Source organism: Peromyscus maniculatus, chromosome 21 (genome assembly GCF_049852395.1).
Source record: "Peromyscus maniculatus bairdii isolate BWxNUB_F1_BW_parent chromosome 21, HU_Pman_BW_mat_3.1, whole genome shotgun sequence".
Taxonomy (NCBI): domain Eukaryota; kingdom Metazoa; phylum Chordata; class Mammalia; order Rodentia; family Cricetidae; genus Peromyscus; species Peromyscus maniculatus.
The window spans coordinates 38809055-38824082 of record NC_134872.1 but is presented as its reverse complement, the minus strand read 5'-3'; the positions used below and the strand labels follow the sequence as shown (position 1 = coordinate 38824082).

The 15028-nt window shown below is 40.6% G+C and overlaps 1 protein-coding gene across 20 annotated transcripts in view; it reads right to left on the bottom strand.

Moving 5' to 3' along the window:
- Positions 1 to 539: 539 nt before the first annotated feature.
- The window catches only part of Tsga10 (testis specific 10), a 111417-nt gene continuing 96928 nt past the window's right edge, over positions 540 to 15028 (bottom strand). For 11 of the 20 annotated variants that reach the window (XM_076557457.1, XM_076557454.1, XM_076557453.1 and 8 more), the window contains 4 exons: positions 8559 to 8761; positions 6782 to 6886; positions 6299 to 6445; positions 540 to 868 (listed from right to left, as the gene is read on the bottom strand). In XM_076557457.1, coding sequence (XP_076413572.1) covers positions 844 to 868; positions 6299 to 6445; positions 6782 to 6886; positions 8559 to 8761 — 480 coding nt within the window. In that variant the 3' untranslated portion in view covers positions 540 to 843. Of the gene's footprint in view, positions 869 to 6267; positions 6446 to 6781; positions 6887 to 8558; positions 8762 to 15028 lie in introns of all 20 variants that reach the window. The other 9 variants (XM_076557461.1, XM_076557464.1, XM_076557460.1 and 6 more) reach the window with 3 other exon arrangements.

Sequence of the window (15028 nt, the reverse complement as noted above, 5' to 3'; positions counted from 1 at the left end):
CTCTAATATCAACATTAAATCAAAGCCTATGGACAGAAAAGAGACTTAAGAGATGCAGGTGAGGGGAAGGAAATAGCTTGTCACTCTAGATTACAGAGAGCTGCCACAGGCAAAAAAAAATAATAATAAAAATGGCAATTAATTTCATTGCAGTACTTTAATGTTTTGAAGAAAACTTATGAAAAATACAGATTTTTAAAAATCTTACATTTTGGATAGATAGATAGATCATCACCTACCTTTCTAACAACAGTAGGAGCAAACACAATTGAAAAAACGCATGGTACTTGGGCTGTGCACTACAACAGCATGGACTGAATGCCCTGGCACACTCCTACTTTGAAGGTAGATTGTGGCATGGAAGTTATGTCAGGTTGGTTCCAAAATGCAATACTGGGTCCCAGGCCAGAGCTGCTGGGCTGTGCCCATTTTGGCCCAGCTTTTCCAGCCGTGAGAATATAAATCACAAAGAAAAAAATGTAACCAACCATTCATTTGAGATAGCAAGAAAGGAAAGGAAATCAGTTTTGTAAAAACACTTTTCCCTCTTTTTTAAGCTTCTTTATTTACTCCGGATAGTTAACAAAACAGTGCTCAATAGTGAAGTAAGCAGATTTTACACTCACTATTACTGTATGGATAGAAAGAGCCATGTGCATTTTTGTTTGTATACATCATCTCAGATCACTGTGTTATGGCACTCGAGAACAGACTCAGAGGCACAAAGTTAATAAATACATTTAACACTGTCAAGCATTCAAAAGATAAATGCAATCAAATAGCAAAAAAAAATTCCGTTTGTATCTTTGACCTTTCCAAGGCTGTGGAGAATCTTTTCACATGTCAGAAATCTCTATAGCAAAGATTCCTATAATAGAAAAAAAAAGAGATTAAGGTTTTAAATGAAATAACTTCAGCATGTGTAAAAAGGATATATTATGATTACTTTAGCAGTGCTTGGGGTTTCCCCTCAGCTTCTGTGAAGGGAAATGGATATAGTGAATTTGTTCATAAACCATGGCATATTCATGCTGTGGAATACTACTGTAACATAAAAGGAAAGAAATACTGAGATGGACAACTTGGATGGTTGTCATGACCATTGTGCTGAATGAAAAAAGTCAGTTTCAAAGGTTGTGTTCTGTGCATGACCGGATTTGCATAGGATCCTCAAACTGACAGAATTATAGTATGGATAAGAAGTTAGTTGGCCACCTGGTAGGCAAACAGGAGATACAGATTCTAACTCTAAAGGGATGGGTACCACAAGGGAAGATTTTCTTTTATAATTAATTTTTAAGTTAATAATGGGTGTTTTCATACATACATGTTATTATGCCTTTTCTATTTGTACCCTGCCTCAGTGTCCCCCTCACCACCCCTCCCGTCTGCTGGTCCCTTTGTCCTCTAATAGGAGCCCCTTCTGCTTTCATGTCACACGTGTTCCTTTCTTCAGATCCCCTCCTAAGTAAGGTATTGGGTGCTGGTGGGACAGTATTTAGTTATTAGCAAGTGGTATATACAAAGACTGTATATGCATGCGTGCACACACACAAATGAATATACTAGGGAAATATTAATAAAGCCTATGCACTGAATTATACCAGAGATGATTTCCTGTTGGCAAGGTGCTGATGCTGTAGGAACTGGAAAAACTGTGAGATTCTCTGCCCTACTTTACAGCTTCCTCTCAAACAATAGCCATTACTTGTGGTTCATCCATACGATGGGTATTAAATATTGCTCAGCAGTTAAGAGACATGTAAGACTTTGGATAAGACTCAAAATATATTATGCTGAGACTAAGTCAGCACCAGAGGCTATATAATGTATGACAGCAGTTACTTGACAGCCTGGAAGAGATAAAACTAGTGGCAGAGGAAACAGGATTGATCTTGGGTCCTCTGGAAGAGCAGCAAGCACTCTTAACTACCTAGCCATCTCTCCAGCCTCAGGGATAACATTTTAAGTTGACATTGAAAGATGATTTTAAAGGGGGGCTAAGGGTATATTATTAACCAAAGTAACAGATAAAATACAAAACTTTCTAATATTACAAGAACCAATCAAATGGAGAAATACAGGAAACGGCATAATACAAACAGCAAACGTAGGATACTGTGATGGATTTCAGACCAAATGTAACAGTTACAGCAACAGTATAAAAATTTTTATCTCTATTAAACTTTTTTAACTTCAGCAAAATTTTTTTAAGTGGCTTATGAAGCAAAACTCAAATCAATACTTTATAAGAGAGATATAGTAAGACAGAAAGATTCAAAAACAGCTAAGTAAAGTTATTTACCAGGAAAACGGAGACAATAAGAGAGCAGGATCAGCAACCTGAATACACAGCTTTAGACAGCAGGCCAAAGAGAGAATGTAAATGTTTCCGACAAGAACACTCCATAAAAGTTACATGCCACAGGAAGGATGGCAGTTCTGAGTGCTGGTGTAGCGAACATCATCAGCAAACCACATATAAAATAATCTTACGTCAGAGCTGGCCAAGGTGAGATCTGAACACTGGTGCTGGAACGGGAACCAAAAGCAGAGAGGAAAGAGGTCACCAATGACTGATCAGCAGCTGGACCTGTGGCTGCCCAGCAGACAGATGTTCTATGTGTCCAGAAGAAAGATGAGAGCATCTCTCAGTTTTCAGCTCAGTTCAAGGGCCTGGCCTGGAAGGTGACCAACAGGAACTGCTGTTCACAAGTGATGCTGAGCTCCAGGGTGGTCCTGGTCAAGAAGATGAAGCTGGGGAGATGGCTCCATCGGGGAAATGCTTGCCTTGTAATTATGAACACTCTAGTTTGATCCCTAGAACTCAGAAAAAGCTGGGCATGGTGGTTTGCATTTGTAATCTCAGTGCTGTGGAGACAGAGACAGGAATCTCTAGGGCTGACTGGACAGCCAGTCTAAAACACTGGAGAGTTTCAGGCCAGTGAAAGAACATGTCTCAAAACAAAGAAACAGAAAAGGTGGCCAGGCGGTGGTGGCACACCCCTCTAATTCCAGCACTCAGGAGGCAGAGGTAGGTGGATCTCTGTGAGTTCAAGGCCAGGATGGTCTACAGAGTGAGTTCCAGGACAGCCAGGACTGTTGCACAGAGAAACCTTGTCTCAAAAAAAAAAAAATGTGGACAATGCCAGAGAACAACAGCAAAGACTGACCTCTAACCTCTGTATGCATTCACACAAACATGCACATGCCCACCCCTAACACACAGAAAAGTATTCCTTGAAACTCAGTCTCTTCTTAACCCAGAAGCAAGGCGTGAAGGAGTATAGCTTCTAAAGAAAGCAAGTTCTGGCCATGTGTTGCTAGCTCCTGGAGACCACCATTGCTGAACTTCTCACATTAATGTTTTATGATTAGCTATAAAGCATCTCTTAGATTAAAATCCCTAGTATCTGATGTTACTGAAAACTCTGCCATTTGAAACTGTGTTTTGTTTGGTGTGGCATGTGGACTAATTAGACATTGATATTGATAGTATTTATTCCTAAAGCTTGTTAATATATGCTAATATACTTATCAATTCCAAAATTTTATTTCTAGATTCCTTCTTATCAGCACGTACAATCCCATCATCTTTGAAAACACTAGCTCTGTTTCTGTTTCTATAAGCAGTACTCCTTTATTATATCCCTATAGACTTAAGAGAATGGATGTGTGGTGGTATTGTGTTCCCCAAAATATTGTGTACCTTAATAAACTTATCTGGGGTCAGAGAACAGAAAAGCCACTAGTTAGGCAGTGATAGCACACGCCTTTAATCCTAGCATTCCAGAGGCAGAAATCCATCTGGGATCTCTGTGAGTTCAAGGCCACATTGGAAACAGCCAGGCATGGTGACTTAATCCCAGGAAGCAAGTCTTTAATCCTAGGGAGTGATGGTAGAAAGCAGAAAGGTATATAAGGCATGAGGACCAGAAACTAGAAGCATTTGGCTGGTTAAGCATTCAGGCTTTTAAGCAGCAGTTCAGCTGAGAGCCATTGGGATGAGGACACAGAAGCTTCCAGTCTGAGGAAACAGGACCAGCTGAGGAATTGGCGAGGTGAGATAGCTGTAGCTTGTTCTGTCTCTCTGACCTTCCAGTATTCACCCCAATAACTGGCCTCGGGTTTGATTTTATTAATAAGAACTTTTAAGATTCATGCTACATGGATGTTAATGGGAATTGTTCTATTTCTGAAAATAAATAAAAAATTCTGTCCTTAAAACGTATAGGAAATACAAGAAATTAAAATACATGGCAGACTTTAAAATATCACTCACAATTTACAAAAGGCCAAGTGGACAAAAAGTAATCAAACCTACTTAAAAGATGTATGTAACACCACAAAAGTCAGGGTTTCTAATAATACTGTGCTGTAAAAAGAAACATACCTGCTTAAGTGCACATATTTGTAAAACCTGGTCATGTGCCAGGCTTTGGTGGTGCACACCTTTAATCCCAGCAGAGCCAGGTGGATCTCTGTGAGTTCGAGGCCAGCCTGGGGTACAGAGTGAGTTCCAGGACAGGCTCCAAAGCTACACAGAAAAACCCTGTCTCGAAAAACAAACAAACAAACAAAAACAAGAACAAAAAAAACTGGTCATGTATAAGACATGCAGACCACAAAGCTCATGAAACAGAAGTGATAAAGAATATTTCCTAGTCATGATGCAAAAATAGAAGAAATAAACACAAAAACTGAAACACAAAACATTCTTTCAACTGAAAATTACAAGATTTTCCATCAGTACATTGGTACAAGTGGAAACCACAGAATTTCACAAACTAACCAAAAGAAAAGCAAAACAGTTAAGACTACATGAGATCATTTGAAACAGCAGCAGAGACAAAGGAAGAATCCTAAATATCTCTACCAATTAAACAAAAGAACAGAGGTAAATGAATGAATTCTCAACCCAAAAAGCTAGCAGAAAACTCCAACAAGGTCAGAAATAACACAGGAAGGAAATAATAAAAAGAACAGGAATTAATAAGAGGGAAAATAGATCATAAGTAGTACATTAAAGCTCTGGGGTTTGAAGGGGGCTGGAGAAAACTCGGGGGTTAATACGAGTGCTGGGTATTCTTCCAGAGGACTGGGCTTTGACTCCACATGGTGGCTCACAACCTTCTGTATCTCCAGTTCCAGGGGACCTGATGCCCCCTCTGGCCTCTGCAGGCCCCAGGCACATTACTGGTACATATACATACATTCAGGCAAAACACCCATATACATAAAATAATTTTTTAATCAGGAAGGAATTTTTAATATTTCCTTTTTAGTATTTTTAGACTATTACAGAAAGCATGTTATGACCACAACTGGTCATAAAGCAGGTACCAGTGGATCATGGGGGAATAAAAGAACAAACTTAAGTTATTCATGAACTTAGTATTTGGTTAAACGCCCTCAGTACATGGGAAAAGTGGGATACAAAGGCAGAAACGATGGCCTGCAAACAGATCTTGAACTTTTTAATCCGTCTATTTACTGAACTGATGGATGCTGCAGAAATCCAGAGACAGTTTCAGACATGTTCTGGGCTGAGCAAGTGAGTCAGGAATGTTGAGAACACTGTTGGTGTTGAGCCTCAGTTCTCACAATGACATAGGGAATATACAAAATGGGGTAAGACAAGGCAGAAGTCTGTGATGATGCTTTGGAATTAAAAGTACTGGCTGCTTTTTCAAACAGAGAGAGAGAGAGAGAAAGCAGTGCGGTGTGGAAAATATAGTAGTGTAGGTAAATGAGACATTTCTATTTAAAATAAAACAAATAGGACAAAAATTCAACAATAGTGAATTGAGAGGTATTTTTACTTTTGTAACTTCATACAAATTTTAAGTTATTCACAAATAAAATTTTAAACATTTGTGAAATATAACAATAAATCTAAAATGAAAAATAGTAAACACCTTCTTATTTATTCTATGGTGCGATAGTAATTAACCCACATTTTGTAATAAATGTACATGAAAAATAATACAGACGTAAAAAGGAATTCACACTTTGACAATAGAGCATACTGGCTGGTGGCACAGTTCAGTGTACAGTGGTTGCCTAGCATGCACGAGGTCTTAGCTTTGATTCACAGTATTACACATTACAGATATTAGATAAGCCTTAAGAGTTATTTCATTTTAGTACAATATTCATATAAACCTCCTATTTATAGATGAAACCCTTTCTTCTGGATCACTGCATCTTAGTAATCAAGTTTAATATCAATCCCCTTGCTCCCTCAAATTTCACTGTGAACACTACTACCTGTGTCCAGGGTCCTGTGCACACTTACTCTTCTAGTGATCGGTCGAGGCCTCGGTCAGGAGATCGATGGTGAGCACGTTCTGGTGAGTGACATTTTGTATTTGGCTTCATTGAACTCAAATGATAAGCATTACTTGAGTAATTCTGGCGGCGAAGTTCTTGGACAGCCCTTTCCCTATAGCAAAAGAGTGATGCTTTTGAACTTTACATTCAGTGGTGTTATAAACCTATCATGAAACTGTAGCTTCACTCAAACACTAAAACATTAAATTCTACCCATCATGAAATAATAAACCCCTTACTGAGCCAGGAGAACACCTGTAACACCAGCATTCTGGAGGCTGACACAGGAGGATCAGCAGTTTGAGGCTAGCCTGAACTAGAGTGAGACTTTGTCTCAAAAAACAAACAAAAAACTCCACTTGTATGCACACAGACCTACAAAAATAAAACCTATTGTTAACTAAGAAACAACATGTGTAGGCAGAGTGTTGCACAGAGATCAACTTACCTTTCAAATCGTTCTGTCCCTAGCTGTCTTTTAGTAATGTCCAAATCTGCTTCCAACTGTGTTACGACATTTCTGAACTGAGCCACGTCTCTACTCTGGATGGCCCTGTGCAAAAGATAAGAGCAATGGTTGATTAAACTCAAATACACCTGTGACTCCATGAGTATATTAAACCATACTGGTAACGGCATCTTAGCTGGATCCAAGTCACAATGTGAGTTTGGCAAGTTATTTCATGGTGTGGTGTGTGTGTGTGTGTGTGTGTGTGTGTGTGTGTGTGTGTGTGTGTACATGTTGGCCTTGCTCCTGTCTGTGTGTGTATTGCACATGTTCAGGGAGGGCAGAGGCTGACTTGGGGTATTTTGTCCAGTCACTCCCCACTGTATTTGTTTTAGAGGGTCTCCCAACTGAACCTGGAGTCCACCCATCTGGCTATGCAGTTTGGCCAGTGTGCTTCAGGGCTCTGTCTGTTTCCACTCCCCGGTGCTGGGGTTACAGCTGCATACTGCTGCTCCTGGCTTTTACATGGATGCTGAGGATCTGAACCCAGATCCTATGCTTGCATAGCAGGCGTCTTACTGACCAAGCTATGTCCTCAGCCCTACACTGTGATTTTTATGGACAATTTTAAGGGCATGTTTTAGAAGATTCAATGTACAGTCTTGATTACTTGAAAAGCCTCAGCAATCCCAGTCCTGTTCAGTTAATCAAACCTTCTTGTCTCTGTTTCTGTGTACACAAATGGGACAATATTATGTATCATCTAGATTATTCATTTATGCAAATATTCTTCATAAATATCAGTTTCCCACGTTGGCCAGCTCCATGTCACAGTACTTAGCAGCAGTCTGAAATGGAATACATCCTCGTGGGAGTTCTGTTTCTTTCCTAAGGTGGATTTCCTCCCACCAGTCTGAGAAAGGGACCCTGAGGGACCTGCTGAAGGTATCACAACAGCCTCACTAACTAGAACTGACTAGAATGACTCACTCAGTCACATCCAAGAGGACCCAACAGTACTGTCAAGGAAACTACCCCTGGCTGGGGGGTCCTTGATCACCAAGGGCTCCTAGGAGTGGCTGACTGCTGAGAAAATGATCACCATGCTTCCCCAGGTGCCAGGCTCAGGTCTGAGGATGGGCAGTGTTACAGGTGGGTCACAGAGGCTGAGGACCCCCATTAACTTTCATTAGAGGTGACCAATCTTAATAAACTTTCACTCCCCAGGCAGATATTTCCACTTGAATGTCAAGCTAAAGGTCTTCAAATTAAAGGCTAGTATTATTGGTAGTTTATTTAAAAAAAAAAAAAACAGGCTAAGATCAAAAAAAATTCCGAGGGAGTGCTCAGTGTTTCCTGGGTTCAGTTCTTCTGGGCATCTAGTATATACTCTTACAGACATTGGGAACTATAACGCAACAAATGGAGAGACAGAAAACAATACCAGACAGCCCATACATGCAAAATTCCTTGAGGTTTCAGAGCGCTTGCTTTATTTTACATTTCCTAATGACAATATTTTAGATCAGACTATCTATTCTATTCAAAACTGTGGGTTCAAAACAATCAGCAGACATTGTTACATTTAAAAACCTTAGATTAGAAAAACTAGACTGTGGTATTAAATCTTCAGCAAATCACAATACTCCTGATTCTCAGTCTAATTAATGGCAAATTGTGGGCTCCAACCTCCAGATGCCAGCTTTAACATTCTCAGTTATGAGGAACCGAGAACAAGGGCAGAGTGCTCTGTGCTGCTCCACTGCAGCCAACTCACATTTTGTTCTCTGCCAGACAAAGGTGCTCCTTCAGAAGCTGGATCTCAGACTCCTTTTCTTGCAATGCTATCTGGGACTGGTACTCTTTGTCTCGGTTGGCCACCAGCAAAGCCTCGAGGTTCTGCATGGAGATCCTCTCGTTTGTCATCTGACTCCTGAGCAGCTCTATTTCAGAGCGCGCAGAATCCAGCTCATTCTCCATCTGTGCGACAGGAAGACAGGCTTACTTACTCCCGGCCTCTCACTCGGCTGACGTGTTATTAGGAACACGTGCATCGTTAAACCTCTCACTGTGAAGCTGTTTCTCCTTACCAGTCGCACACATCACAACACACATGTAGTGCTGCTTCTCCCACCTCAGGCCCTATCAGAAAACTCACGACTTTCAAAAGTTCTATCACTCTCAAACTGCAACCAATTTCCATCTCCAGGTTTGATACTTCTTACATAGCTCTGCATGCCTGACAAGGTGGTGCCTGTCACTCCTGCATTGTCTTGAACCAGATGAGTCTATCTAAACGCCTTTGACATATCCTTGGACTCTGGAGAGAAGGAGAATGAGGAGTAGACATACATTCCATCTCTCACATACACATGGGGAAAACTTGCCCCTTGGAAAGTATCATGAGCTCAAAATATTCTCAATATGATTTCTTATCTTAGGTTATGATAAACTTTATATGCATTTAAAAAGCTAGTTATAAAAGATAAACTTTAAAAGCTAATAAAAATGAATAATAATGAAATTACTAGGGTAGGGGCAGATACCTCAGTGGATAGAGAGGGAAAGAACTTTCTGAGTTAGATAAATGAACTCACATAAATTGAGGAGAAATAAAAAATAATAATAGAAAATTTTCAAAAGAAGAAACACAATTAAATAGCAAACACATGGGGAAAAAAAGAAACTGTTCTAGTTTTCTTTCTGTTGCTGTGATAAACACCAAGACCAAAAGCAACCTGGGGCGGATTCATTTGGCTGATACGTCCAGCTGATAGTGTTACCAAGGGAAGTCAGAGCAGAAACCATGGAGAAACACTGCTTACTGGTTCTCTCCTGCTCATGCTCAGCCAGCTTTCTATACAATTCAGGACCACCTACCCAGGAGTGTCACCACCCACAGTGGGCTGGGTCCTCCCACACCAATAATTAGTCAAGACAACCTCCCACAGGTAAGTCCACAGGCAAATATGATCTAGGCAATTCTTCAGTTGACAACCTCCCACAGGTAAGTCCACAGGCAAATCTGATCTAGGCAATTCTTCAGTTGAAGTGTTCTCTTCCCAGGTGACTCAAGGTTGTTCCAAGGTGACAATAAATCCTAATCACAAGTTTGAGCAGGAAGCAAAGACTATGTGGGCCATTTATGTGGTATTTTGGACTAAGAATCTGTGCAAGTGAAACCTTCTGTGCTTTACTGGGACAATAGATGCTGATGATCAGGGGATGAATATTATCTATGATTAACAACAGACCAGCATCATGAAAGTGGCATCTCCTGTGAACAGGAACTTATTTCTTCTGAGTCAGCACACAGAAGCTACAGTCAAAGGAGACCAAGGAAAACATCGCAAGCTGGCAGCTGAACTTGACAATGTGTGAGAGTCATTCACATGGTAGTGGTTTTGAAGGCATGAAGGTGCCATGGAGAGGAGCTGGGGCTTGGCGTGTCTCAAAGGGCTGGAGTTTCCCTCAGGGAGGCTAAAAGAGGCCATTGGTGAAGGTCTTGTAGTTTCACTTCCAATGAAGACCCCAGGACTGAAGGGGTCAGAGAGAGAAACTAAAGCTTGGAACAGTATGTTAGCATCAGAGTCCCCAGAGAGAGGCCACTACTGAAGGTGAAGCCAAAGTCACAATGGAAACCCTAAGACCATGAGACATCTGCTAAGGACAGTGTCAAATGTGTAGTAGAGCTATCCTGAGCCTTGCAAACAAACAATTTTCTTGAGTGCGGCCAAGCTGGAGACATTGGCTGTCCAAATTTTCTGGAGCCCAGAAAAGTGTGTGTAAGCCCCAGATGCAGAAAAGGGGGCTACAGGATTTGATTACATTGGTGACTTGGGGCTTCACTTTAATCTGATTACTCCTATGCCCTAATTCTTCTCTTTTGGAACAAGAAGTATTTAACCTGTTTTTAATTTTATAGGAGTCTATAGACAAAATATTTTTGGATTCTTAAAGAAACCTTAGGCTTTAAAAGTACTGAAAAATTTAAAGACTGTGGGACTTCTAAAAATTGGACTGTGTTTTATCTTATGCTACTAACACTAACATGCAATCTTGGCAACAAAGCAAGGAAAAGTTAGAGTTAAGTAGTGATGTGTTTGTGCTTAAGTTGACAAGGGCTGGATTGTGCTGGTTTGTTTTTATTGTCAACTTTACACAAACTAGAAACTACTGGGAAAAAAGGAACTTCATTTGAAGAATTGTCTCAATTGGATTGATCTACAACTAATCATATTGATGGATGATTGACCCATCTCAATGTAAGCAGTATCATCCCTAGGCAGGTGAGCATGGGCTATATTAGATGAGGGACTGGAGAGATGCCTCAGCAGTTAATAGCAAGGGCTGTTCTCCCAGAGGACCTGAGATTGGTTCCCATCATGCACATGGCAGCTCACAACTGTCTGTAACTCCAGTTCTAGGACATCCAACACCTTCTTCTGTCCCCCACAGGCATCAGGCATGAAAGTGGTATACAGACATACATGCAGACAAAACACCTGTCTTAGTTACTGTTCTACTGCTGTGAAGAGACACTATGACCAAGACAATTTATAAAAGAAAGCACTTAATTGGAGACTTGCTTACAGCTTCAGAGGATTAGTCTAAGATCGTCATGGTGGGTAGAATGGTGGCAGGTAGGCAGGCACCGAAGCAGAAACTGAGAACTTATTCTGATCTGAAAGCCCAACTCTGGTGACACACCTCCTCCAATAAGGTAACGTTTCCCAATCCTTCCTAAACAATCCATCAACTAGGAAACAAATATTCAAAATATATAGGCCTATGGGGGCCATTCTCATTCAAACCACAACACCCATACACACAAAATAAAAACAATTTAGAGAAAGAGAAAGGGAAAGAGAGAAGGAGGGAAGGAAGAAAGAAAAAGAAAATAAAGAAAGAAGGGAAGAAAGAGAAAGAAAGAAGGAAGGAAAAAGAAAAAAGAAGGAAGAAAAGAAGGGAGGGAGGGAGGGAGGGAGGGAGGGAGGGAGGGAGGAAGGAAGGAAGGAAGGAAGGAAGGAAGGAAGGAAGGAAGGAAGGAAGGAAGGAAGGAAGGAAGGAAGGAAGGCAGGCAGAAAAGAACAATCCAAACAATCCAGTAGGCAGTGTTCCTCCATGGTTTCTGGTCTAGGTTCCTGCCTTGAGTTCCTTTCCTGACTTTCCTCCATAATAGCCTGTGACTTGGAAACATAAGAGAAAGAAACCTCTTTCCCTCTCTAAATTGGTTTTGGTCGTGGTATTTATGGCAGCAACAGGAAAGCAAACTCGGATGCCTTGCTAGTACTCAAACAGATATAAAATGAAACAAGATGCTATTTCTAGTGCAGAGTTTCTTGTCCTGATACTCTATGTACCCTGACACTCACACTTTAATTTGGGTAATTTTGCTTATGGAGCTTCTCCCAAGGATTATAGGATGTTTAGCACTATCCCTGACCTCCACTCACCAGATACCAACAGCATCCCCACTCTGCTCATAACAACCCCAAATGTGTCTAGATACTACTAAATGCTTTTCAGCTAATGACAGAAACACCTAGCATGTGTCACGATGCTTCTGTCATCGTGGAAAAACAGTCAGTTGTTTTCATCATCAACTACAGTGGCTGCTGTAGGTTTTTCCTTTCTTTCTTTCTTTTTTCTTTTTCTCTTTTTTGGTTTTTCAAGACAGGGTTTCTCTGTGTAGTTTTGGTACCTGTCCTGGATCTTGCTCTGTAGACCAGGCTGGCCTTGAACTCACAGAGATCTGCCTGCCTCTGCTTCCCGAATGCTGGGATTAAAGGTGTGCCACCACTGCCTGGCTGCTGTAGGTTTTTCATAGATATTTTTTATGAGACTGAAAAAGGCTCCTTGTATTCCCAGATTATAATCATTCTTTCTTACATAAAGGTATTGGATTTTGCCAAATTCTTTTTCTTCATCTATTTGAGAAAATCTTTCAGGTTTTGTTCTTGATTATTCAATATGTACTACATTGATTGGTTTCAGGTACAAACCAATCCTACATTCATGGGATAACTCCCATTTGAGTAGCCTATAAATTCATTTCATGGGCTGTTGGGTTGTGTGTGTGTGTGTGTGTGTGTGTGTGTGTGTGTGTGTGTGTGTTGAATGTGCACATGCCCGGGAGTGTGTGTGCACATGTGTGGTAGAGGTCATAGGTCAACTCAGATGTCTTCTACAATTGCTTTTCTACCTTAATTTTTGGAGACAGGGTCCCTCACTGAACCTGGTGCTCACTGATTGGCTAGAATGGCTTGCCAGTGAGCTGCAGGTACCCACCTGTCTGTGCTTCTTCAGGACTTCTTCAGGCACCACCAAGCACTCAGCGTTTACATGGGCGCTGGGGATCCAAATGTTAGTCCTAGTGTTGAGCTTCTGTTCTGTGACCTTCCCAGAAGATCTCAAATCACTAACCTAATCTTGTAACTAGGGTTTGGGGGTTAGGTGGAAAAGAAGCAAACTGGAAGCATTTGACACGGCATCTCCCCAGCTTTGGATCTGGTTTTGTAGTTATCACATTAAGACTTTCAAAAGAAATTATAGTCATAAGAAATACTGGTCTTGCCTGGCGGCGGTGGCGCACGCCTTTAATCCCAGCACTTGGGAGGCAGAGCCAGGTGGATCTCTGTGAGTTCAGAGAAACACCAAAACTACACAAAGAAACTTTGTCCCGAAAAACCAAAAAAAAAAAAATAATAAAAAAATACTGGTGTTTTGTTTTCTTGAGCTGACTACGTTAGTAAAAATAAACTATAAACTGGGAATACAAAGAAACATTCTCAATCTCATAAAAAGCATCTACAAAAACCTACAGCAACCACTATACTTAATGATGAACACCTAAATACTTTCCACATAATGACACAGAAACACCTAGCATGTCATTTCAGTCCAGCACCCTAGTGGGGGCTCTAGCCAGGATTGGGCATCATATTGGAGTCTAGAATATGTTGAGAAATGTTCTCCCTTATCTTCAGAAGAGTTAAACATTTTTGTATCCGAACATCTTTCAACACTTAAGGGAATTCACAACTAAAGCAATCTAGACCTCAATTTGCTTTCTGGAAGTTCTCAAGTTACCATTTCAAGTTTTATATTCATTTAGAGGTGTATCTAGTGTGAGTGTGGTGATTTGAAAGAAAATGGCCCCCATAGGTTCATAGGGAGTGGCACTATTAGGAAGTATGGCCTTGTTGGAGGAAGTGTGACCAGCGTGTCTCAGTTTCTCTTCTTGCTGACTGCTGATTTGGATGTAGAACTCTTAGCTCTATGCACTATGTCTGCCTGAATGCCCCCATTCTTCCCACAGTGGTGACAATGGACTAAACATCTGAAACTGTAAACTAGCCCTAACTAAATGTTTTCCTTTATAAGAGTTGCCATGGTCATGGTGTCTCTTCACAGCAATAGGAACCCTAAGACAACCAGGTTTTCTGCTTTTCCTTAAGTCAGTTTCAACATCAGAAAAACAATCCAATGAGAATATGGACAATAACAGGAGACATGTCACAACAAACAAAGACATGTATATGGCAAACAACAACATGAAGAAAAGTTCACCTTTGCCATTCAGTGGTTAAATGAATATTTAAATAACCCTCATTCAGCACTGTACATACATAGAATGCTAAAGAAAAAATTTTAAGTGATAACTTTGAACAAGGATGTGGGAAAACTAGATCACTCATTATCATTAATAGACAAGAAAAATGATACAAATATTTAGGAAAATTGCTTGGAACTTTTCTGAAAAGTAATCATACAATTAACATATCACCTAAAAATATCATTTGTGACCACTTGCAGAGAAATGAAGACTTACACTCATACAACCAAGCTATATAGTGAAACCCTATAGCTGGAGGCTTTTCTGCATCCCATCCGGTCCCACAGCCGCTTATAAAATAATCACTCAGAGGCTTATATTAATTATAAATGTTTGGCCAATGGCTCAGGCTTATTACTAACTAGCTCTTACAACTTAAATTAATCCATTTCTATTAATCTGTGTATTGCCACTGGTCTGTGGCTTACCACTAATGCTCTGGTATCTTACTGTTCTGGTGGCTGCTAGTGTCTCTCTTGACTCTGCCCTTCTTTCTTCCTGTATTCAGTTTGGCTTTCCCACCTAGCTATATTCTGTCCTGCCATAGGCCAAAGCAGCTTTATTCATCAACCAATAAAAGCAACATGTATTTGTGGTGTACAGAAGGACATCCTACATCAAACCCCTGT